A 24,766-nucleotide genomic window follows, 5' to 3' on the forward strand; every position below is an offset into this window, starting at 1 on the left:
CAACTAATTATTCTTGATTTGAGCAGTGTAACATGTTTTAAATACTTATTTGGGGGGTTTGACCATTGTTCAGAGAATTCCTTGAAATACACACACACACACATATGTCCCTTCTGCAGACTTTTCAAAGTTGAAATATTGTTTGGATATCTATTTCTTGCCTTGAAACAGTATATTGCATTTTGCTGAGCAGATAATTTTGAGTTTATGGTTCATGCTTCGTAATTTTTTGTAACAGAGACATGAGTCTTTACTCTTGTGATAGTTATGTCTGTTGGCTTTACCTTTCCTATACTGGTGGTTCTAGGGTTTTTGGTATTTTTTTTTTAATGACTTATTGATCCTTCAGGTAATTAGCATGGTCAGGCACCAGAGTATGTGGGATGGAAAGGTAAATAAAAAGAGCCAGATTGTTTTTATCAAGGTCACAAAATATTCAATGGGAAGTGCTAACCAAATGAGATACTTGCTTGAGGTTGGGGGATGTGGTGAATGTACTCAGACTATCCTGACTTTTCCAAGAGTGAGAATTGAGGACCTTTGGTTTAGAGGAGACTGTGAGAAATATTTACAACTGCTTCAGGAGGCCCTTTTGTAAAAAGAAGATTTAGAGTCTGGGTTCTAATTATTTTGGGAGTTGCTAGTTGAGCTTTTTTCTTTATCCAATATGCCACTCTATTCTCTCTGGCAATTTCTTATGAACATAGAATAATCCTAAATTATTCAACTTGCCTTTCAGTCATATATAAAGGTCTTTCTCTTGGTTGCTTGCAACTTTATTCTTATTGTTATGGAAATTATTAAATTGAACCACTGTATGCTTTTGCATTTTTCTTATAGCAACCCACAAATTTTCTTGACTAGACAAACAACAAACATTTTTTAAGCTCTTAGTCAGTGCTAGGCACTGTGTTAAACACTAGGGATACAAATAAAAGGGAAAAATATTCCCTGCCTTCAAGGAGCTTGAAAAAACATTAAATTACTCTATGCACATAGTGTGTGTGTGTGTGTGTGTGTGTGTGTGTGTGTGTGTGTGTTTGTGTGTGTGAGATCTTCCTTCAAGTTAAGAAAAACCTAAGGTTTATCTTATTAATATCTCTGGAGAGGATAACTTACTCAATAGGAGTATAAAAGTTAGACTTTTTAAAAAATTAATTTTTTTCTTTGCAACAAGCAGTTATTTTATTTTACATGTAAAGCTTTCAACATTCATTTTCATAATAAGATTTAAGAGTTCCAAATTTTTCTCCCTCCCTCCCTAGTGCTCTTTTTATCAGTTCTTTCTATGGGGGTGGATAATATGCTTCATCATTAGTCCCTTTTGTCTTGGATCATTGTATTGCTGAGAGTAGTTAAGTCATTTACAATTGCTCATCTAACAATATTGTTGTCACTATGCACAGTGTCCTCCCGGTTCTGCTCACTTCACTATAAATAAGTTCATATGAGTCTAAAAGATAGACTTTCATAGACTTGTACCTTCATGAACTTGTGAGGCTACAGGAGAACTTTCTTTAAATTACAGCCTGTTGAGTCAGTTGAATTCAGTGATGAGCATGTGGTACAGTGCAAAGAATATGGAACCCCTTCTGGCTACATTTGACTGATTTGGGAAGCTCACTGAAGACTCTCCCAAAGCCAATTGAATTTTTTAGATGACCAAGATGATGGATTGTATTTTGTTCATTTGTAGTTGGTTAAAAATGGGTGGTAATTTGCATACCTAATGCCATAAAGATGAGTTTCTTTTTATAGTAAGTTCCTTAATGGGGTCACTGAGAGAGGTTTGGTAAGCCTGGATGGAATCTCTGTGAGAGGTGGCCTACTTTACTGCATTATCCCTTAAGTTTTTCTACCCTGTCATGTATATATTATGTGTCTGTATTTCCCTACATATATGCATTAAATTTTACATAATTAAAATATCATATAATTAACATATTGTTTACTTTATTGAAAATAGAAACTGTTAAGAATAATTTATTAACATATGTAATATCTTAAGTGGGATACTTTAATATATTTTTTTTTAATTTGTGGATTTGGAAGAACGGACTATTTTACTTAATGCATGGTTGCACCATATGTCCTTCCTGAATGACCAGTTATCCCAAAAATGGAAAACAGTTTAGTTCAACAATCTTTTAAAAGATCATCAAGTATTTATTCCCTTTTCCTCCCATGTCCACATTCCACTGGAGAGCGGGTTGGGGGGAGGAAAGAAAAACAAAACTCTTGTAACAAATATGCATAGTCAAGATAAACAAATTCCCACATTGCCCCGTCCAATCTCCTTTATGAGGAAAAGGAGAGAAAATCTTGAGAATTAGGAAAAAAAGAAACTAGATGACTGGCTATTGTATTACAATCATAATCTTGTTATATATTTTAAATATTAAGTGAATTCCATATGTGTAATTATAGTCAGTGTTTAAGTTCAGATTTGGTAATGTTTAAAAAATTCAAAGATAATGTCCTTGAACATTTTTCATTGGCCACTGTGTTGAAAAATTTTTGTTTACAAAGTTAATCCATTTTAAACCACCCTCAGCTGGGATGTTTTCCATTTTTGACACTACAATGCAATATTTTGAATCAAAATGGCCTATAATGCCCCCCCTTTTTACTTTTCCATAACAACGAGAGCACAAAATTATAGCTGTGCAATTATGTAAACAATGGAAATGCTTCCAGAATGAATCCTTCCTTTTAAATTTTCATTTTGTGTAACTGTTGAAAGGTTTGTGCTATAATAAACAAAATTATTTTACACATTTATCGTTCTAAAGGTCAATTATGAAAGAACTAAAGAAACAACACTATACAAAATGAATAAACCAATTTCTGTTGCTGTCACCATATGTTTCTCTTATTGCTTATTTTTTTCCCCAGTTACTGTGTACATAGCATTCAATTAAAGGGATTTCATTTACCAAGCTGAATAGTTTGTGTTTATGGAGCTGTGCTTTGAGAGGAAAGGAAACAACATGCCTCTGTTTGAATTACCTGATTTTTGCAAGATCACTGATAAGGGACAGATGTTCTCACTTGGTTACTTTCTCATAAACCTGAATCTTTTGATAAGCTACAAAGCCACTGAATGACTATATTGCAATCTAGCTTTTAGCAATCAGTAGAGGACAGAATACAGATTTTTAATCAAAAAAAGGAAGAAAAGTTCTATAAACTTTGGTCATGAACTGTTACAACATCTTGTGTGACAAATTATTTAAAACAAGTGGGTTTCACTGTTTTGTATTAACATTTCAAAATTATATTGAATTTAATAGGTACTCTAAAGTCAATTTTACCATGACTTTAGATGAGGCTGAGGCTAATGTAGAGTCTAGAGAACCTTATATTTTGCCAAAACTGACATTAGTCTCATGCAGTAGTAGTAATAATAATACTCAAACTACCTACGTAATTGAATATTGGGGTGGGGGAAAGCACTCTTTAAACCTTAAAGTACTGTATAAATGTGAAGTATTGCTACTTTGAGGGACTTAACAGTTTTCAAAGCATTTTAATGAAACTAAAAGTCACAGAATCCCAGAGATGGAAGGTTATTCGAGGTCTGCTGCTCAAGTCCATTCATGAACCAAAATCTTCTTAAAATGCAAATAAAATGGTTATACAGAATTAACTTATAGAACCCCCCAACAACCCCCCCCAAGGAGAAACCTACTGCTTTTTTGAGGGATTCCATTCTACTTTGTGATGAATTAATTTGTTAGGAAGGTTTTCTTTTCTATCAGGATTATGCTTGCCTCTTTTCAATTTCCACCTATTATTACTAGCTCTTCTATTTGGGACTTTTCAGAGCAAGTCTAATCTCTTGCAGACATGGCAGTCCTTCAGATACATGGAAGTATCTATCATGTCAGCAATTACACACGTACTTATAGAGTACCTGCTCTTTTCTAGACATTTAGAAAGACAAAATGGAAAATAGTACATGTTCTTGAGACTTACACTATGGGGGAGGGAAAGTCACAGTCAGGACCCTTCGGAAATAGTACCTGAGATCATCATGGACTATCTACTAAAAGGTTATTATTCTTTATCTTTTGTTTTAGAAATTATATGTATTTCTCCTAATATACTATAGTACTTTACCACACTGTCATTCTATCTGCTCAATTTCTTATATTTCCCAAATTCCAGAAGACCTTTAGTACTAGTGCTTATTGACAATATGGATGAGCCTATGATCTCTGAAATTTGTATTTGGGCTGATATAATTCAAGAGGCATGATTATGTTGTCTCCCTTCAAAATGTTTGATAGATAAAATAAATTACATCACAACATTTTTTTTATAAGTCAAAAGTATCTTTTTAAAAGTTTTTATGCCCAAGTCCTAAACTTCACATTGTATATGTATGTTTACTTGTATCTATATAGGTAGAACTTATTGTACACAATATTGTGTAAGTAGATAAAATAGCTTAAAGTCTTATCATACAGAACAAATGTTCTTCTACTTTGAAGAATATAGTTATAAAGAAAGTGCCATATTCTGTCTGTTTTCTGGAAAATATGACAAGGTAGAGGATGGTCTTTTGGCATGTCATGTCCTAGAAGAAGTTTCTACCATAAATGAGCATGAAGCCAACTTAGATTTTTTAGTCTTCAGCAGAAAGATTAAACTTCAGTGACAGCAAAGATCTATGTGCCTAATTTGCATTTTGTGCAACGCTGGTATTTATCCCTCGCAGCTTAATACTACATAGATGTAAATCCTTTGCATTTGGGTTCAGTGTGGCTAATCAAACAAGCAGGTGTATTATACCTATGCTGAATAAGCCTACCTTTCTTTTCTTCACTTTCACACGAACCCTTTTTCTTGGACTTTCTATAATCTATGGTTACCAGATCAGGTCCTAGTTATTTCCTTATTTCTCTGTCATCTTGTGAGTGGTAGAGGTTAGGTAGGCTAGCCATCTGCCACTTTACCCTCCCAGGTTGGCTCTCCTTCCTTTAAGAAGCAGGTTTAGTTAAACAGATTGGCGAAGGTCCAGAGGGTGGAGTAGAGTCTCTGTGACTTTTATCTTAGTCAAATTGGTCTGTAGCTCTTCAGAGTGAGTAGCAACTATGTTATTTTCTTTTGCGTCTTCATAATTTATATGTCTTTTTCTATTGTGTGTGAGCACCTGATACTATAGGAGAGGACATGAGGCATGTTCCACCCACACACAATACACTTTTTTTTTTTTACAAAGAAATCAGAAGTTTGGTTTTGTTGTAAAACAATAGTTTTTGGTTCTCACAAAGGTGGCATAGGATAGCATTCTCGAAATAAGTCTAAATATTCAATTGTTGAAAACTATTTAGTTTTTGAACTATGTGTTAAATACTTTTAGAAATTTAAACAGGATATGGGATTTAGAACCTAACCTTAACAGGTGGAATTAACACAAGCGCCACAAAGTTAACATTATGGTTGGGTTGTTTGCCTTATTAGTTTTTCAAATATGCTACATTCTGCTACCTTTTTAGTCAGGTTTGCACAAATCCTTTCATTGCAGCATATGTCAACAGAAATGTTCTCCCATCTGCTGCTGTATAGTCTGATGTCTGATATTCAGAGACAAGGGCACAGCACAATGCGCACCTCTGTTAGTAATTACAGGTGTGTTGTGAGGAGCCCAGTGCATTAATCAGACCCTTAATTATGAAAAAGGTGGATCTTTTGTTCTGACCTTGGAGCATGAATTTACCACACACTTTATAGAACAGCAGCATCCATCTGCTCCATCTCTTAGAATGTTTGTCTTCACTGATATTGACTTTAAAATGTATCAAAGGAAGTGATTAAAACAGGTTTAAACATTAACCTGAAAGCAGCAGTATAGCTCATTTTGGTGGAGAAGAATAATTTATCTACTATCATTAGTAAAAATATTTTTGTATGTCCAAATCACTCTTAAAAATGTTTTAGTTAAGAATGGAGATACACATTGACTTCTTAGAATTTAGTTGATTATTATGATTGGGTAATAGATTTGAATTTTAGACATCAGTGTTCTTTAAATGATTACAAGGAATTTCTAAAGTAGCCTTATAAGAAGGATGAGAAAATAAATTTGATGACACATAAAAAGAACATCCTTAAAGTATTTTTTCTAATTAGTGCCCAGAAGCTAAATGGAAGCTCCTGTGGTTTGATTAATGTGTATAATCATAAAATGCCGGATAATGATTCTCAGCTTTGCCTTATTTTTAATCCTTTTTCTTGATGTAATCTTTTTCTTTATCCCTTTTCTTGACTTTCATGAAAGCTTCATTGAAGCCCAGATAGATTAAATGACTTAACTGAGGTCATACCACTGGAAGGGGCAGAGACAGAATTTGAATCTAAATTTGGCCTCAGTAGCTGTGTGACCCTGGGCAAATCACTTAGTTCTATTTGCCTCAGTTTTCTCATCTGTAAAATGAGCAGGAGAAGGAAATGGCAAACCACTCCAGTGTCTTTGCCAAGAAGACACCAAATGGGGTCAGAGTCAGACATGAGTGAAAGACTAAACAACAACAACCACCATGATTCTGAATCCATTCCTATTTCCATTTTTTTATGCTGTGGACACTCTTATAATGACTATTGTGTTATACTAGAAATCAAAGGGTGCTCTTTGTACAGTAGGGAAAGATCTGCTGGTTGCAGATCATGAATTTTGATTCTATGTGTGCCCACAGATATCACTAATAGTAATTATATCTTAAAATATAAAGAATTAAAATCTTAATTTTACCACAGTGTACTATCAGTGACCTCTTTCTAAAACATTTTAAAGCACTGATTATCTGCAAAATGAAATATACTACTTACTTAGTTGGCAACCTTTGAATTTTTTAAAAGGATAAAATTCTTTATCTGTAAAAGTATTTTCATTTCTTTTAGTAGGTGAAGAAAAAAAGTATATTCTTTGTATTCTTTTATAACCATTTTAGAAGTTGAAGCTCACCTGAGTTGGGAAACAGTGTTTCTGTAACCTTGGCAAAGTTGGAACGTTGTATCCCTTGTATTTTTTTTTTTTTTTTTTTCTTTCCTCCATAGGCTTTGAAACCTCTAACTAGAACTGGAAGGGACCCTTGAAGCCATCATTTAATCCACTCCACCCATTCCCCACCTCTCAAAAATGTACACTTTTTATAGATGAGGAAACTGAGATTTAGGTTAAGTGACAGAAGCATTTACTATGTGCGAGATAGGGCTCAGGGAAGACAAAAGCAAAAATACAATAGACCTTGTTCTCAAGCAGGATGCATTTTATCAGGAGAAGCAACATATGTACATATAAGCATTTATAAAATATATACAAAGTAAATATCAGGTAACATGAGATACCCTCAGCTGAAAGTTATGACAAGGAAAGGCCTCAGATAGGATGGAGGTGGTGTTTGATCTGCGCATTGAAATAGGCCAGGGATTCTAACAGTAAGAGTTAAAGAAAGTGGATATTCTAGGCCCGGAGGTATGCCCAGTAGCTATGGCCAATACAAAGGAGTGGAGACCCAGAGATGGCTGGATTGTAGCTTGCATGGAAGGGAATATTGTATAACAAGGCTGGAAAGGGAGGCTGGAACGAGAACATTACATGCCAAACAAAGGGGTTTGTATTTGATCCTAGAAATAATAGGGATTTTATTGAGCATAGCATGACATGGCCAGACTTGTGTGTTAGGAATATCACTTTGGCAGTTGTGTTGGATTATAGAGGGGAGAAATAATTAGGAGACGATTTCAATAGTCCAGGTGAGAGGTTATGAGGACCTGAACTAGAGTATTGGTTATGTGACTAGAGAGAAAGAGATAGATGTGAGAGATCTTGTGGAAGTGGAACGTGACAAGCATTGGCATGTGAATGTATATGTGGCATGAGGGAAGGCAAGTCGAGGACGACTGGTTGACTAGAAGGATGGTGATTCCTTTGACAAAAGTAGGGATTTTTGGAAGAGTTAATGTGAAGGAAAGACAATTCTGTTTAGGCATTTTGAGTTTGAGCTGATCATGTGGGACTAGAGATGTGTTGGAAGAAAAGTGTTAGAAATGTGGCATTGGAAGATACCTGTGGAAATAATTGAACTCATGGGATATGATGGGGTTATCAAGAGAGCACAGAGAGAGAAGAGAAGGTAAAAGGGCACGGGACTGAAGCCTGGAGAACTCATTTATTTAAGGGGTGGGATATGAATGATGGTCCATCCAAGGAGACTGAAAAGGAGTGGTAGAAGGAGGAACCAAGAGAGAGCAATGTCACAAAAACCCAGGGAGAATATAGTATCCAGGAGAGAGGGTGGTTAACAGTGTCAAATACTGTAGAGAAGTTAAGAAGGATGAAGATTGTGAAAAGACAATTGGATTTAGCAATGGGAGAGAGCAGTTGCTATTGAGTAATGAGATTGGAAGCCAGATTTTGAAGGGTTGAAAAGTGAATAAGTCAGGGAAGTTGAAGCACTGCATTTAATAGCATTTTCTTTGAATTTGGCTGTGAAAGAAAAGGGAGATATAGAAGGATCACTTTAGGGGGTTGGTAGGGTCAAGGGAGTATTTTTCAAGGATTGGGGAGACTGGTATGTTTTGTTAACGTTTCACATAATACCTATGTGACATGGAAAACAGAAACTCCTGGAATTTAAATATGTGCATTTATGAAGACCAGTATTAAAATGTATTTCTTTAAAATGTCCTATTGTTAGAGTCTTTTGTATGTTTTAACCGAGACAGCTGCTTATCTGCTTGTTCCTCTTCTCCCTTCAGTAAGGCATTACAATTCCTAGAGCTGGTTGTTAGTCGTTGTAACCAAGACTATGGCAAAAACCTGTTCTAACTGGCTATTAATGTATGTGCAAACGGATGACACATTTGGAGATAGAAAACTTGGACCTTGAGCTTGGATATTTTCTGGTTTTTGTGAGCTCTTGAGCCAAGTCCCTCTTTTAATCTCAGTTTTTCACATCATCTAAAACAAGCATGATAATGTTTTCACTAGCCTAATTCTGACAGATGTTGTGAGTACTAAATGACTAAAAATACTTTGGAATCATAAAATACTATTAATGTAAATTATTGCTATTATTACAACTAGCTGCATTACTTTGATTCTTGGTGCCTTATTTTTCCATTTTCAAGATAGATATCGTAATACCTGACTCTAGGAATTAAGTGAGCTAGGTGATCTTCAAAGTGCCTTCTAGCTGTAAAATCTATGATTTATTTATCTCATAAAGATGTCTATTATATATTTATCTCATAGAGAGGTCATGAACACATATGAGGTAATAATTCTTTCCTCAAGTATATATACTCAGCTCTTAAAGGAAGGCCCTGTGGAAATACAAAGTATAAACTGCTGTTGCAAATTTTTGATTCTCATTTCTCTTCTGTTGGAAGTTTTTTCCTTATAAAATTGAACATGTAATCTCATGGGTTTTTTTTTCTCTCCCCCAGGATATCTTAAATACTGTTATAAAGCATTGTCCTTCCCGTTTTTTCTTCTTGGGTTTACCTGGCTTTACAATGCTGATAGGAGACTTCATCACTGCTGCATCCAGGGTTCTCAGTACAGACATGTTGGCGGTGAGTATGACAATGCTCAACATCCAAGTTCCCAAGAGAGTGTACAATCGCTAACAAGGTTCAGATTTCTCCACTCCTAACAGGTGTTGACTCATTAGTGCAATGTGAAACTGGGCTCTCAGGGTAGATACCATGGCAGCTGATGTGTGAAATTGTAGGATAAGGTGACATACTAGTATTGCAAAGGTGTTTCATCAAAGGCCAAAGTGTGAGAAATCATATCCTCACTAATATTCAGCACATTTACACACTAAAAGCAAGTCTTGGGTTTCACAGTCTCATTAGCTTTTTTAATAAATGGAAATGGACCTAGATGCTTGTAATAAGACACAGATTTCTAAAGATAACAGCATTAAGAACTTTTAAAAAAATTAACTTGAGATAAGAGAAATTTAAAACATTTTAGTTACTTTAAAACAGGAAAATAATGGTTTTTAACATGAAAGGATTCTTTTTTCATTCACCATTCAATAGCAATTTGTTAAGGGTTTAATATGGTCAAAGCACTCTATGAAGGGGGAATTACAGAGATAATTAAGATGTGATCCCTGCCTTCCTCCTTCATAATTTGTTCCAATTTCTATGAAATGTCTTATAAACCATGTATTATTAAAATATTTTTAGCATTTTATTCATGTTGATTATAAACTGAACTATCATAATTTTTTGAACTATAATATTAATAAAAATTATATGTTACTTAATCATTAAAACTAAACTATTAGAAGCAGGTGGGCATAAATTTGCACTGTAACATAAAGTTTACATGTAAAATTTGCTTTTGATCTTTATATTTAGCCAGAGTATTGTGAGATTACTTGGAAAAATCAGTCACTCAACAAGGATTTATTAAACACTTTCTACATGCCAGGCACTGTGCTGGGTGACAGGGATACAAATAATGATATATGCTCGCTCCCCAGGGAGCACACATGTACAAGATAACCACTAATGCCTAGAAATCTCATAATTGAGTGATGCATTTATGTTTCAACTTAGGTCTTGCTCTTTACTCTTGTCATGTTACCTATACCCATCTAAAATGCATTTCTTTCTGTATGATTTCCCCTCTCAGTGGTGAGCTTGATTATTAATTGAGGCTTTTGTTCCTATTGACAGGAAAAAGCTAAGCATTTACCCTGTTATATAAAACCAGACCCCTGAATCATTTACAAAAATGTTTATTGAAACATTTTTATTTATTTATGAAATACCTAACAGCTTGAATTTACTTTCACACTTAGTTACCTTTAAAAAAAAGTTTTTTAAAAAAAGGATAAGCATGAGGTGGGGAATGATTTAATTATGAGGTCACAGCTGCAGAATAAGAGAGAAGGATACCAGCTGCTAAATTGGTATTCCTAAAATACAAGTCTAGCTGCATCATCTTCCTAATCAAAAATCTTCAATGGCACCCAATTGCCTCTATGATAAAGTACAATCTCCTCAGTGTGGCATTTAAAGCTCTTGATAATCTGGCTTCCACCTATTTCTCCATACTTTCATGCTGTCTCTGTTTAGGGCAAACTAGCCTGGTAGCTCTTCTAATGAAATCATATCTCTTGCCTCCATGTCCTATGCACCATTTCTTCCCCAGTTAATAGTCAGTCAACAAATATTAATAAGCACTTACTATGAAGTAGCTAAGTGGCTCAGTGGATAAAGAGTTAGGCCTGGAGTCAGGAGGACCTAATTTTAAATTTAGCATTAGATATTTTTTAAGCTGTGTGATCCTGGGCCAGTCATTAACTTCTCTTCTGCCTTAGTTTCCCTAACCATAAAATGAGGATAAATAACAACACTTAGCTCACATGGTTGTTGTGGGGAATCAAATGAAATGATATTTATAAAGTGCTGAGCACAATTCCTGGCACATAATAGGTCCTCTTACTCCTTCCATTACTCTGTGCCAAGTAGTGTGCTAATTACTGGAGATACAATTACAAAAAAAAAAAAATCAAACAATCCCTACTCACAAGGGGTTTACATTTAATCCCTAACTTTCTTCAAAGTACAACTCATGTGATACCAACATAAGTCCTTTCCTGATCACACCAGTTACAAACATTTTTCTTCTAGGAATGACAATATTATTTGGTGTTTACTTCTTCTTGTTCAGTCTTTTTAGTCTGATTCTTTATGACCCCCACTTTTTTGACCTCAGGTCTTCATGGCTTCCGGCCTGGTGCCCTATCCACTGCAGCAATTAAGCCTACCATTTACTGAGCTATGTACAAAATGAATCCTCCCAGTAGAATATGGTAGGCAGGGCCTGTTTTGTTTTTCTCATTGTGTTTCTCTTTGTGCCTAGTATAGTGCCTTTCACATGCCTAATAATTTCTAATAAAGGAAGGTAGAAAGAGAAAAGTGATTAATTTCCAGAGTATGACATTCCTATTTAGGACAGGAAATATATATTAACCTTCAAGGCCACCTGATGAATTTCCCTATAAAAAGAATAGGGGCTACCAGAATGGATTAGAAAGCACAAAACAGTAATATATTGACTAAAGGAAATACACTTAGGACTGAAATATAACTGTATATTCAAAATAAGAAGATGGATTAAAATTTACTATGTTTAAAGCATTGGAGAGAATCTAGAGAATTAAGAATTATAATCATGATTCTGGGACCAAACTGAATTCACATTATAATAGATGAATAGATAGAAATATTGTGACTATATTATGTTTAAAAGTGCCTTTGTCAGTTAAAAATAATATTAACTCTCCATGCCCCAGAAGTACAATTATATTTTCAAAGAAGAAAGTAACTGAGTTGCAAATAAGAATTATAAGGGAGAATTTTAATGGAAAACTGTAAAGGGGGCTGTATCATTGTCCCACTAACAACATAACAAATTAAAAAAAAACAAATAAGAAGTTAAACATAAGTGGAAAGCTATACCCCGCCCCCACCCTCCAGATTTGATAGCTGTAAGGAGAGAATGAAATAGGTATAGTAAGGAATTTATTTGTTATTAGCATGCACATTGAATTTTAACAAAAATTATTCTTTGAGCGGAAATTTAGAAATAAATTTAGGAAGTCAAAAATTTAAAAAAACAATTTTTACATCCACAGCAAAATATCTTCAAAAGATATGAGTCTGAATGGGAAAAGAAAAGTGGCAAGTTTTATCTCAGTATGCCTGTTTTTTTTTTTTTTAAACACAACAACAAATTAATTAGTAAGTAGTTTGCTCTCTCTCTCTCTCTCTCTCTCTCTCTCTCTCTCTCTCTCTCTCTCTCTCTCTCTCCTATCCCTCCCTCTCTCTCTCCCCCTCTCCTGTGGGATAAATAAAGGTTTCATAGAGAAAGTGAAATGTGTTTTTAACTTTAAGGCCAACTCTAAACAGGGAAGAAAGAGTGGAGGCAAGAAATACCATAAATGGAACTAATGTACTAATCTAGGCAAGAGGCAATTAGGTCCTGTACTGTAAAGACATGAACATGAAATAGAAATGACAAAATTTTGCAGTTTTTTGGATATGGAAGGATGAGAAAGAGTGAAGATTTTTTTCCCCAATGCCTCATATTGGTATTGGGTTCTCAAAGGACATTCCAGTGAAGTAATCACAATGCCATAACTCAAGTAGGAAAGGCTTCAAATACAGAACAAGTGACAGAACATATGTCTATGTAAAAATGACCTGCCTAGATCAGTTTGGAAAGGCCAGTCTTCAGTTTGACTATGGGGTGATAAATATAGATATACATATACATATACAATTTTTTTTGTTGCAGCAGCTCTTGAAGAATTTCTCCTAAGCTGTCCTAAGATGGAATCTGCATTAGCAGAGAGAGAACCCACACTGACAAAATCAGAATACCACTTGCTGGCCTAGAAAATAATTAGCAAAACCAACAGCTAGCTGATTATTCCACTTGAAAGTTAATTATGCTAATTTTGTTCTTACAAGCAAAAGATTAATTTTTTCCTATTTCTCCTCCATTAAATTATTCTTCATTTTTTGAGGTTTCCTCTCTACCATTAATATTTCTGTATTCTCTTCTGTGGTTCATATCTGTATTGCAAAATTCAGGCATACACCCTGATTTTTCCCAGTGCTAATCTTTTCCCTCCCAAAATAGTCCTGTATAAATGTATTTGATAACCCATTGGTGCATCAGCACTTTGTTCAGACAGACTTATGTTATAGAAAAAATAAAAGTCTTGATGTTATTTTCTCCATCCACCCTACCCCACACCCATCCACATACTTGCTCCCAAAGGAATTTATTTGAGGTTTTCTTCCTAGTTACTCATGGTGTACAAATAGTCTATTTTCTTAGTCTTATGTTCACTGTTCTGGCTAGGGATTCATCCCTGTGACATGGTCTCCAGGCAAGTGCATCATGCTTTCATATTCATTTCTGGCTAGAAGTCAAATGACTTCCTTTTCTGAAGATATATCTTATTCCTTCTTATGTACTCTACCTCATTCTTCATGGCATAATATACTCTGTATAATATACTCCGTAAGTTCTTTGTTTATTACTATCTCTTTTTATGAAAAACTTGGCTTGCTGGCTTGAATTTTTAATAGCTCTAAAATCAACTTATTGCTTTAAAAATTCTGTAAGAAAATGTATTTTTCACAGGTTCTATATAATAATCAAAGTCAAAATATGTCAAGATATGATATTGTTCCAAATACAGACCATACTGCTAAGATTAGATCACTTTTATAGAACACACACATATGCATACCCACACAAACACACACACACTGAAAAAATACCATTTGTTATGGGTCTTACTCAGACTTATACAGGTCAACTTGGTTGCCAGGGATTTGGAAGTATGAGCTAGAGTGAGGCTCAGACTAGTTAGCCTTTAATGTACTCATTGTATCAATATAAATCTGTTCTAAATCCAGTAAAACCATCTGTAGTCATATATCTATTGAAACAGCAGGGCTGTATTACTTCCTTTTGTATTGTATTACTACTTTCTTTTGTGTTTTGTTTTTCTTTCGAATTGAGATCATTAATAATAATAAAAGATCAGCTTTATTCCATAAATATTTGAAAACTTACTTTCAATATTCTCTTGGAGGTATTTTTAAAATTTAATCTTGTAACGATGTAGTAAAGATCTCCAGGCATCAAAATTTCATTTTATAAAGAAAAACAGAGAAGATCATATATGAAACTATAAACTTTTGTTGTATACATTTTTCTACTACTTATAGCTTGTTTTATTATATTTTAAATTCAAGATGATAGATCCAACATTCCCTGTTTTCCTGTGTTCCTTCCTCAACTTTCTTTTACTCTCATGTATTTATATTGTGATGATTAATACTACTTTCTTCTTTTATTATATCATTGCTGTCTTCATTGTCCCTACTTTAGCCATTCTCTTTTAATAAATAAGCATAGTCATGAAAAACCAATCTATCTGTATGGCATCCCTCTGCAGAGATTCTTTTCCTCCTACTCTCACTCTCCCACTTCCCACCCTTCTTTTCCCAGCCCCACTTTTCAACTTTACCTCTAAAGACAGTAACCCAATCAGTATTACCATTCTTCTAAAGGGTATGCCAATTATTTTTCCTATTTATAGTCATCATTCAGTCTTTTTTAAATCATAAAAGTATTTTATTATTTTCTAGTTACATGTAGAGATAGTTTTAAACATTTGTTTTTATAAGATTTCTAGCTCCAAAATTTTCTCCCTCCTTTCCTTCCCTCCCTTCCCTCCTCCTCCTCAAGACAGCAAGTAATCTGATATAGGTTATATATGCACAATCACATTAAACACATTTCTGCATTAGTCATACTGTGAAAGAAGAATTAGAACAAAAGGGGAAAACCTCAAAAAAGAAAAACAAAAAAAAGTAGAAATAGTATAGTTCAATCTACATCTAGATTCCATAGTTTTTTTTTTCTGGATTTGGAGAGCATTTTCCATCATTAGTCCTTTGGAACTTTCATTGGACCATGTATTGCTGAGAAGAGTCCAAGTTATCATAGTTGATCAAAACACAATGTTGTTGATACTGTGTACAGTGGTCTCCTGGTTCTGCTATCTCACTCAGCACCAGTTCATGTAAGTCCTTCTAGGTTTCTCTGAAATCTGCCTGCTCATCATTCCTTTATAGCACAATAGTATCCATTACATTCATATACCGCACCTTGTTCAGCCATACCATTAATGGGCATCTCTCAATTTCAATTCCTTGCCACCACAAAAAGAACAGCTATAAATATTTTTTGTACATGCAGGTCTTTTCCCTTTTTTACATCATCAGTCTTATCCAAAACACTGTTCCTGGTCACTACTCCCCATGTTTATTGTCTTTCTTTAGTAGAATATAAGCTGTTTGAAGATAGGCATGTCTTCTTTGCTTGCTTAGTTGTCATGTGAGTATTTAATAAACTGTATTAATCCGTCATTCTGGTTCATGATTGGTCATTGGTGTTCATCGTAGTAGATTTTAATTCTTCACACTATTTTTCTTAACATCGTTTATAGTTATTCTATAAATTGTTTCCCTGATTCTTCTTACTTCACTCTTCATCATTACACATAAAACCTCTCAGATTTCTCGAGATATGTCTCATTCATTATATTTTATAATACAAAAGTTCTTTATTATATTAATACCTTTTTTTCAGCAATTCCCAATTGATGAGCACCCACTTTGTTTCCAGTTTTATGGTGGTTTTTTTGTTTTTGTTTTTTACTACACTATAAAGTGTTCCTTTGTTGCATATAAGTCATTTCCTTCCTTCTTTGATTTCTTTGGGGCTTCAAAGTAGGGTAGAAAAGTATGCAGAGTTTAATGACTTTGGGAGTATTATTCCAAATTGCTTTCTAGAATTATCGAACTATTGCACAGCTCTACCAGCATTGCATTAATGTGCAGTTTCTGCAACAATTGCCCTTTTTCCATCCCTGGTAATCTGAAGTATGAGGTAGAACTTGAGAATTGTTTTATTTGCTTTTTTAAAATTAATGATTTGGAATATTTTAATATGATTGTTGATATCTTGTTTTCCTTTCTTTTGATAAGTGCCTGTTCATATCCTCTAATCATTTATTTGTGAATCATTCTTGTTATGTATTTGCATCAGTTCTTTATGTATCTTAGATATGAGACCTTTAACAGAAATTTTCTTCAATTCCCATTTAAATTCCCTTTTAGTTCTAACTGCATTGATTTTGTTTATGTAAAACCTTTTCAAGTTTATTTAATTGAAATTACACATTTTATTTTCTGTGGTCTTCTCAATGGCTTGTTTAGTCAAGAACTCCTCTCCTAGCCATAAATAGGTATCTCGTCTTTGCTCCCCAAACTTGTTCATGATGTGATTTTAAAAATATCTATATTATGCATAAATTTGGAACTTTTTGTGTCATATAAGATAGTTACATATTTGTTTGATATATGTTGATCTATGCCTATTTTGTTGAATAGTGAATCCTTATCCCTGTAATTGGAGTTCTTAGATTTATCAAATATTACATTCTGTTTACTTAATCTATCTCACTGATCAATTTTTATATTTTATATGTATATATTTGTATTTTAATCAGCACCAAATTGTTTTCATTTTTTACAACTTTGTAGTATAATTTTAATTTTTGTACTGCTAGACCAATTCCTGCACAATTTTTTATTATTGTCCTTAATATTCTTGACCTATTGTTCTTCCAGACATAGTTTATTATTTTTTCTAGATCTGTTAAATAAATTGTTCAATAATAGTAATTTGGTATGGCACTGAACCCACAAATTAATTTAGATAGAATTGTTATTTTTATTATATTGTCATGGTCCAGTCATGAAGAATTAATGTCCAATTATTTAACTATCTTTTTTTTCAAAATGTTTTATAGTTTTATTCATGTAATTCTTGTCTGTGTCTTAGTAGCTAGACCCCTAAATGTTTTATGTTTTGTAGTTACTTTGAGCAGAATTTCTCTTCCTGTTGGATTTTGTTCATAATATCAGAGTGATTTTTTCAATTTATTTTATAGCATGGAACTTACTGTTTCAATTAATTTTTTTAATTGGCATGCTATGATTCTCTAAATAAACTATCAGATCTTTATCTATATCAGATGTACCACCACTTTTCTACCCTCCCAGGTTCTAACCTCAGTTTTATACTTGACTCCTCATCTTTGTCACCCGCATATAAAATCATTTGCCAAATCTTTTTTTTTTTACACCCACACCACTTCTCATATCTAGCACCATCTCTCTTACACAACCACTACCATAGGTTAGACCCCTATCACTTCCTACCTGAATTACTGCAACATCTTCCTTATGGGTCTCCTTGCTTTAAGCATGTTGCCATTTCACTTAGCTGACAAAACGCTTTTCCTATAATACAGTTTTGACCATGTTACTCCTCTATGCAATAAACTTCTGTAGCTCCCTGTATCCTCTAGAATTCCACTGGTTTATAATGGCTTTTACAAAATAATCTTAACCTATTGTTGTTTGTCCTTTGTTTTCAAAGAGGACCAATGACATCACAGGTGAGGTCTTGACTTGTGCGTGAATTGAAGTGAGGTAGAGTTGTGCAACGTCATTAGTTTTACTCTTCCAGAGTCATCAGAGTCCAGTGGCAGGACAAAAGTCAGATTGACTGGTGATGGCCTGGGATGTAGTAAATGACCTCGGTGTCTTTGATGTCTGACCAAACTCTAATTCACTCCACAGCTCCTGCTTTATCTGTCTTCATGCATTTTGGAACAAATTGTTCTCATCAGCCCACTTCTCCAGGAGGAAGCCTTCACATGCTCAGGGTAGACATCTCCCCCAACTCACCATTAGGTTTTAGGTTACCGTTTTGGTTACCCTCAACCTAGTTTAGCCTGTCTGCTGAGATGGTTTTACTAGGATGTGGTCACTGTACATGCTATAGCTTCTTGAAGCCACAGGTGAGAATTAGATGAAGGTGGACACCAATGGTAGCTGAGTAGCCCTGAAGAGGGCTTGGCAGTCCTCACACCAGAGGGGCTAATCCTCCTAAAATCCTATATATCATTCTCAACCTATATTTCTAGCTTCAATATACTTTACTTCCTTTAACATACTTTGTAATCCAACTAAGCATCATAGTCTTTTCTATTCCTTACATGCCTCTACTTTCCTTGTACATAGTGGGTGCTTAATAAATATTTATTTTTAAAAATAAAAATATTTATTTCATTCTGAACTTAAGAAATAAAACAAGCATCTCCATAAGAAAGTGGAATAGAAAATGGGATAATGTTTATTTATTTGTTGATTGGTTGATTGGTACATTTCGAGTCATTGGAAGTTTTTAAGCAAAGGCTGAGTGATCATTATTCAGTTATTTTTTAAAAATGTCTCCATTGGACTAGACTAGATGATCATTGTATACCATTAGTGGAACTATAAATTGGTCTGGCCAATCCTTAAAGCTGATTTTAAGAAAGTATTTTGTGTAGATATAACAGATCAGTGATACAGATGACAGAGATTTTTATGTTCCACACTGAACCTCTTTTTAAAACTGGTATGAAATAATCTTTACTACTTAATACTTTGTAGTACAATTTCAGATTTGGTCTTGATAGAAATTCCTTCCTTTCCAATTTTTTTTCCATTATTGTTCTTGAGAATCTTGATCTTTTGTTCCTCCACATGATTTTGGTTTTGTGTTTTCTAGTTCTACAAAGTATTCTATAGGGAGTTTGATTTGTTGAACAATGAATAAATAGTATAGTTACCACTTCCAATTTAATTATATTGGTTCAGCCTACCTATGAGTGATTAATGTTTCTCCACATATTTAGGTATATCTTCATTTTTGGAAGGTCTTTTTATCATTAGATTTATATAGTTGTAGAATGACTTTTGATGACTTTCAAGTATGTTATATTCTGCAATTTTACTGACGTTATCAGCTATTCCCATTAATTTCTATTTGACATTCTAGGGTTTGCTAAGTATACCATCATATCATCTTCAAAAAGTTTTACTTTTCTTTTTGCTTTACCTGTGCTTACTGCTTCAGTTTTTGTTTTTGTTTTTGTTTTTGGAGGTTTTTCTGCTTCAGTTAAAAAAAAAAAACAACAGAATATCTCACTGGGCATCTTTGCTTCTTCTCTAAAAAAATATGTTTGTTCTCAGATGTAGAAAAATACTGTTTACTATATATATTAAAGAAAGTCCTATTTGTTTCTATGATTTCTAGAATTTTTTTTTTTTGGTGAGGCAATTGGGGTTAAGTGACTTGCCCAAGGTCACACAGCTAGTAAGTGTTAAGTGTCTGAGGTTGGTTTTGAACTCAGGTACTCCTGAATCCAGGGCCGGTGCTCTATCTACTGCGCCATCTAGCTGCCCCTAGAATTTTTAATAGAAAAAGTTCTGTATTTTGTCATGAGATTTTCCACCATCTACTAATATAATGTGGCTTTATTGTTTATATTGTTTATATTGTTAACTTAGTTTATTATATTAATAACCTTTTTATGTTAAAGCAATTAAATTCCTGTTATAAATTTAATCTTGTAATACTGTATCACATTTCTAATATGCTGTTTCAACCTACTTGCTACTTAAAAAAAATTGTTTTTGCTTTATTCATTAGGCATGTAGGCATGTAATTTTCTTTCTCTGTTTTGTCTCTCCCTGTTTTAGCTATCAAGAACAAATTTATATCATAGAAAGAAATTGTAAAGATTTCTTATTTTCTTATTATCACAGTGGACTTCCCAGCTTTGCAAAGCAAAGCATAATTCTTTGGAGCTGTTTTACTTTGTAATTTTACTAGATTCACTTTTGATTGTTTTATGATCTTTCTGTTTACATTGTTGCATAAAGCATGTATACAATTTTCTTTCCTCTACTTGCTTCACTCAGCTTCAATTCATGTATATGTACATGTTTCCCGCTTTTCATCATATTTGTCTTTATTATAGCACATTGCATTTATATACATACCAGTGTTTATCTAGCCATTCCCCAGTCGATGGGAATCTGCTTTGTTTCCAATTCTCTTCTGTCACAAAAAGTGCTCACATAAATATTTTGGTGTCTGTGAGGACTATCTTTTTATCAGTGATGTCCTTGAAGTATATACTTAATTGTAGAATCTTTTGATTAGAGTTTGAATAATTATAAATTGCTTTCCGACAGCTCCCCAAACAACGTATTAGTGTGCCTGTCTTTGCTCAACTTTTCCAATATTGTCTGTTGCCATTTTTTGTTATTTTTGTCAATTTGCATTATGAGAAATGAAGGCTCAACTTTATTTTGATTTGCCCTTCTCTTGTTAGTAATTTGGAGCATTCTTTCATTTGGTGTTTAAGTTTGCAATTTTTCTTTTGAGAACTCTTTATTTTATATCTTTTAACTGTTTTTCTTTTGAGGAATTACTTATAACCTCTTTATGTCTCTGTATATTTATAAACTTTATTCATATCTCTCGGATACTAAACCCTTATCAGAAATTTGATACAAATATTTCTTCCCTTTCAAACTTTTCCTTTTTTGTCATAGGTATTCTATGTATGTTTTGTTAACAATACAGTTCACAGTTGTGAAAGGTATATGATTTGCTTCTCTTAAAATGGTTCTTTTTAATGGTTTGATTTTTAATTTGAAATTCATGTATGTATTTATAATGTATTGTGGAATGTGGCATAAAATGTTGACACAATACTAATTTCTACCAGATTGCTTTCTAGTTTTCCTAGTAGTTTTTTTCTTTTTATCACATAGGGATTTCTTTCCTAGATAATTTGTTTCCCACTTTATTTTGTGATGAGTTATTGAATTCTATTGTTTCTCATTCCTTTTCTTTATCTATTTCATTGATCTACTTCTATTAACTTATACCAAATGGTTTTGATATCTGCAGCTATATAATATGAGGTCTAGAAATCCTATTTCCCCTTTTATTCCTATCCTTTTTATTATTTCCCTTTATCATCCTAGCTATTCTGTTTTTCCTAATGAATTTTGTTATTAGAGTATTGTCAGTTTTATTCTATTGTGCTACTAGGAACTGGACATGATGACTGATTATTCCTCTAGGTATATGCTGGTGGTGGTTGTTGTTATTGTTGTTGTTGTTTTCAGTTTCTTACAGAGCACATTGTAGTTGATTCTAAATAAGTATTTTGTATGATTGATACATTGATTCCCAAATATTTTATAAATTTTGCTTTTTGGAATGACATTTTCCTTTCTTTCATAGACTTGGATTTTTTTCCCCCATTATCTAGAATTGCTATTGACTTTAAGGTTTTATTTTCTAGCCTTCAATTTTGTTCAAAATATTAATTAACTCTCTTAGTATCTTACTTATTCCCTAGGATTTTCTGAATTAACTGATGTCATCACCAAATAGACATTTGTTCATATTTATGCCTAAAATTTCTTTCTCTTATCTTATTTCAGTTGCTAATATTTCCAGAGTTATATCAAGTAATAGCAGTGAGAGATATCCTTTCTTTACTCATGCATTTGTTGGGAAAGTTCATAGTCAATCCCCTTTACATTTGATATTTGCTTTTGGTTTTAGATATATTTTTATTTTACATTTTAATTTATTATTTATTTTATACTTTACTTTTCATTATATTTTAAACAAAGCCCTCTGTGTTTATGCCTTGTAGAATTTTTAACATAAGGGAGCTTTGTCTTTTCTCAAAGGCTTTTTCTGTATGTATTGAGATAATCATGTAGTTTGGAATGTTTTTTTTTAAATAAGGTTAACTTATTTTCCTAATTTTGGAGCAGTCTTGTATACCTATTATAAATCTAACTAGGTTGTAATGAATTATTCCTTCAATGAATTGCTTTAGTCTGTTTAATGTTTTTGAATTGTTATTAATGACATGGTCCTGTATTTCTCCTCCTTTCCTTTATTTATATCACTATCTAAATAACAAAGTAGAAATTGTGAATAAATCTGAAATTAGAGACTGTTAAATTTATAGATAAAATTAGGAGGAGTTATTTTTTGGGGGAAAATGAATAAAAGAACCAAACAGTTAACCTGATTTAAAGAGACTAAAAAAATCAAATTGTATCAGAAAGAGAAATAACATAAGAATTAAAGAAATAAAATACATTATTAGAAATTATTTTTGGTGGGATGACTAGAGCTCAAAAGAAATGTGAGATATGTGTATCTCGTGACATCTCCACTCCACATGTTCATATTTACTGTTTATGGCTGACCTATGGTAAAGCCTTCTGAGCTCATATTGGTCTGATCATCTATAATCAGCCACACTACCTCAAGATAGTGGTGTCATTTTGGTCTTCTTTGAGTATGAAGGACAACAGCCATATTCTTTACTGATGTGGTTCATGGTTTATATTTTAACATTTTTTGATGTATTGATCAGTTTTGCCATTTAGTCTATATCTTTAGGGTTTTGTTTTGTTTTGTTTTTTGGTGAGGCAATTGGGGTTAGGTGACTTGCCCAGGGTCACATAGCTAATGTCAAGTGTCTGAGGCCGGATTTGAACTTGGGTCCTCCTGAATTGAGGGCTGGTGCTTATCCACTGCACCACCTAGCTGCCCCTATATCTTTAGGTTTTTAAAATATTATTTAATATATGTACGTATGACTTTCTGAGAGGGATACTGGCAGCGTCCTGGGGGACATTTTGCCCCTCTCACTTTTTTTTTTGAAGGAAACAAATTGTGCAATTCCATTTTGTTTTGTGAACTGATGTCCTTTTACTGCTTGGTCCTGAAGTCTATAGCTTTCTCACTTGTATTCAGATTTTGGAGAATAGGTTACTTTTATCATGACTGATCCTATGAGAATGTGAAATTGAATAACATATTTAATGCAAAATAAAATAACATCCAAGGTAAAGAAAAAAACCTGCTACATCCCACAATATAGTCCCCATGTCCATCTTATTTTTGTCATCTTCATAGACCATAAAAATGGAATAAAATGATCCATGGACTGTCTGTCCTTTTAACTTTTTTCTATGAGTTTTGAAAATATTACAGTTCTAGGAGAATATTATCTTTCCATTAATGTATAAACAGTTAAATTGGACAAATTGGAATTTATGACTTTCTGAATTTCTAATCACAAATTTATTTGATTATATCCAGATTTAATAATATTTTTTTATTTCATAAGAATTCATCTTTTTGTTCTCTGAAAATTGTGGTTGAATATATACAGAGCACACTAAACTACATATAATACTTTCTTTTTTAAAAAATTATATACTGTAATCAAATTCTTTCATTAGAACTGTAGTTGTGCTCTGATACCTCCTTATTACACAAAGACAACCCTGGATTCTCAAAGTCTATAGTAATAAAATACAAAATGTACCAGAATTTACCAAGTGGTAAAGGCTTTTGAGTATGGTTCTAGCAATGATCTGTATCACTGTTGCATAAGGATTGTTAGATTATTTATTTTCTCCTCACAAAAATAGTTACTACCAAAGGCTAAACATCTTCAAACATAGAAATTCATCAAGGTTAATTAATGAGGTATAGTGATCAGTAGTCAGTAACTTCAGTAGATACAGGATCTCATTATCAAAGAGAACATTCAAAGGGAATCCATTCTACCAATGAAGATTGCAAACCACCTACATCTTCTTATACTATGTAATTCTTATCCATATATTTCATAAATCCATAGATGAGACAACCAACTATTTTGAAGGTGGCCTCTTTTTATAATTGTCTTGTTTTTAATATTTCATAGATACCAGTTCAATACATGGGTTTTCCATCTGTTATACTTTATAAGAGTTGGGACTTGATCTGTGATTCTATTGGTATAGGTATGGCCAGAATGAAGAAAGCTCCTTTATCAACTCAGGTTGGCACCTTCTCTAAACCTAATCATCTTAGAGAATTACCTAGATGAGAGGTGTCAGATATGGCCTATATCCCTGAGAGGTTAAGTGGTTTTTTCAATGGGACTTGAATTTATATTTTCCTTGCTCCAAGTCTGGAAGGCTCCATGGCTCTGTCTCCTGTCACTAAAACTGGCATATCTCCTTTTATATAACTTGAATATTTTTTTATTTCCTTTGCCTCTCCACTAGATTGTAAATTCTGTGAGGGCAAAGATAGTCTTTTGCCTCTTTTTGTATCCCTAGCACTTAGCACAGTACCTGGCATATAGTATGCACTTAATAAATATTTGATTGATCATAACATGTCATTGTTCATGAATTA

At 33.4% G+C, this 24,766-nt stretch overlaps 1 protein-coding gene across 1 annotated transcript in view; it reads left to right on the top strand.

The window, feature by feature from the left end:
• The window catches only part of RALGAPA2 (Ral GTPase activating protein catalytic subunit alpha 2), a 409,525-nt gene that overhangs the window by 164,778 nt on the left and 219,981 nt on the right, over window positions 1-24,766 (top strand). Inside the window, 1 exon segment of the mRNA XM_043983629.1 lies at window positions 9,457-9,585. Coding sequence (XP_043839564.1) covers window positions 9,457-9,585 — 129 coding nt within the window.

The sequence above is a fragment of the Dromiciops gliroides genome, chromosome 2 (assembly GCF_019393635.1).
Source record: "Dromiciops gliroides isolate mDroGli1 chromosome 2, mDroGli1.pri, whole genome shotgun sequence".
Taxonomy (NCBI): domain Eukaryota; kingdom Metazoa; phylum Chordata; class Mammalia; order Microbiotheria; family Microbiotheriidae; genus Dromiciops; species Dromiciops gliroides.